Source organism: Nicotiana tomentosiformis, chromosome 7 (genome assembly GCF_000390325.3).
Source record: "Nicotiana tomentosiformis chromosome 7, ASM39032v3, whole genome shotgun sequence".
NCBI lineage: Eukaryota > Viridiplantae > Streptophyta > Magnoliopsida > Solanales > Solanaceae > Nicotiana > Nicotiana tomentosiformis.
The window spans coordinates 124,179,100-124,180,530 of NC_090818.1; the positions used below are offsets into that span (position 1 = coordinate 124,179,100).

Here is a 1,431-nt window from a genome sequence, read left to right on the forward strand (position 1 = left end):
CATCATGAATATATGTTGCTTTCTCTGGCAATTGAAGTACTTGCTCTCTGGCTTGCCCCATATTCATGTGACAATTCTGCAACCATATCTGGGTAGTGTTGAGGGCGTTGCCCATCTAAGTCTCGCGTCCCTCATATTCTTCAATACGGCGGTTTAGCACATCTCTCTCAATCATTCACTGACGCCGCTCTATCTCAAAATTTGCATGTTGATGACCTCACTTATGCCTTTTTATTTTTTCCAATTGTGCATGAAACTGACCCTTTGAGTGTATCCAATGGGCCCTTTCTCTTTCAAACTTCTCTCTCTGCTGATCAAACTCCAATTGTTGTTGGTGCGCATCCTCTTCAATGATACTCAAGTCTTTTTGCAACTTATGCATTTCAGCAATTTTATTCGCCTCAACTCTTCTGACTAAACCAATAGTGCTTGCCAGTTCTTCTTCTAAGAGGACCGCCTCATTTTTAGCATGCTTTAGATCTTTATCCATGACCCGTAAGGCAGATTGATAATATTTCTCAATATTTAAACGAATCTGAGCGACTCTGGCTTGCAGTTGGACTTGTTGTTTGGATATGGTCATCTGGGCATGCTCCAATTCCTCTTTTAGCCTTTCTATAGCTCTTTGATCATTTCTCCTCCTGTTGGACCCTTCATGCCTATCTCTAAGCGATGAAGGGTCATGAAACCAGGTAATATATTCAGGGATCACCTCTCTACGATCTCGTTCTTCTACCATATCATTCAACTCCCAAACTTTACTTGCATCCCAAATTTTCATAATTTATTCTTCGTCATGAGGTTGATCTATACCAAAATCATAACAGAACTTGCTAATATCTCGTATTGGTGGCACCTCCTGTAGTCGTGCAAATTGGCGCATTACCCGAAGTGGAGCATAGGCCTAAACACCATCCAATCCTATGAGTACCAAATAAGAATGGTATGCAGACTCACAAATGACCTCTTTAGAGGAGAACCAATCGTAGTTCCAAGTGATCCGTTTGGCAGACAGAGTAAGAAGTAGTTCTTTCCAAGCGCCAATCCCCTCTGGTAAGTTACATTCGTCAATTCTTTTCTGGTAATCATAAGTATGATTGGGCCATAGCTCACTAAAATCAGTGATCGTATGATGATGATAGAAATGCTCCAAAAACCATATCTGTAATAAAATGTTGCAACCATCAAAGTTTCGCGCGCCCATTTTACATCTAGTTAAAACACGAAAAATGCAAGAAAGAATCATAGGGACCAAAGTATAATCATCCCCTTCTGAGGTCAGAGCCTCAACTACACCTGCCAAGCGGATGTCAATGCGTCCCTCCCTTTCCGGGAAAACAACACGCCCCAAAAAAGTAACCATAAATGCAAACCTTCTATGTACCTTCCATGTTTCCTTATCTTCCTTTGATTTCAATTTTCTCACATTCC

At 41.1% G+C, this 1,431-nt stretch overlaps 1 protein-coding gene across 1 annotated transcript; it reads right to left on the reverse strand.

Moving 5' to 3' along the window:
* Window positions 1–217: 217 nt before the first annotated feature.
* Window positions 218–739, reverse strand: LOC138896310 (uncharacterized). Its single transcript, XM_070181109.1, has one exon. The coding sequence runs from the start codon at window positions 737–739 to the stop codon at window positions 218–220; it is 522 nt and encodes a 173-aa protein (XP_070037210.1).
* Between the last annotated feature and the right edge of the window lie 692 nt (window positions 740–1,431).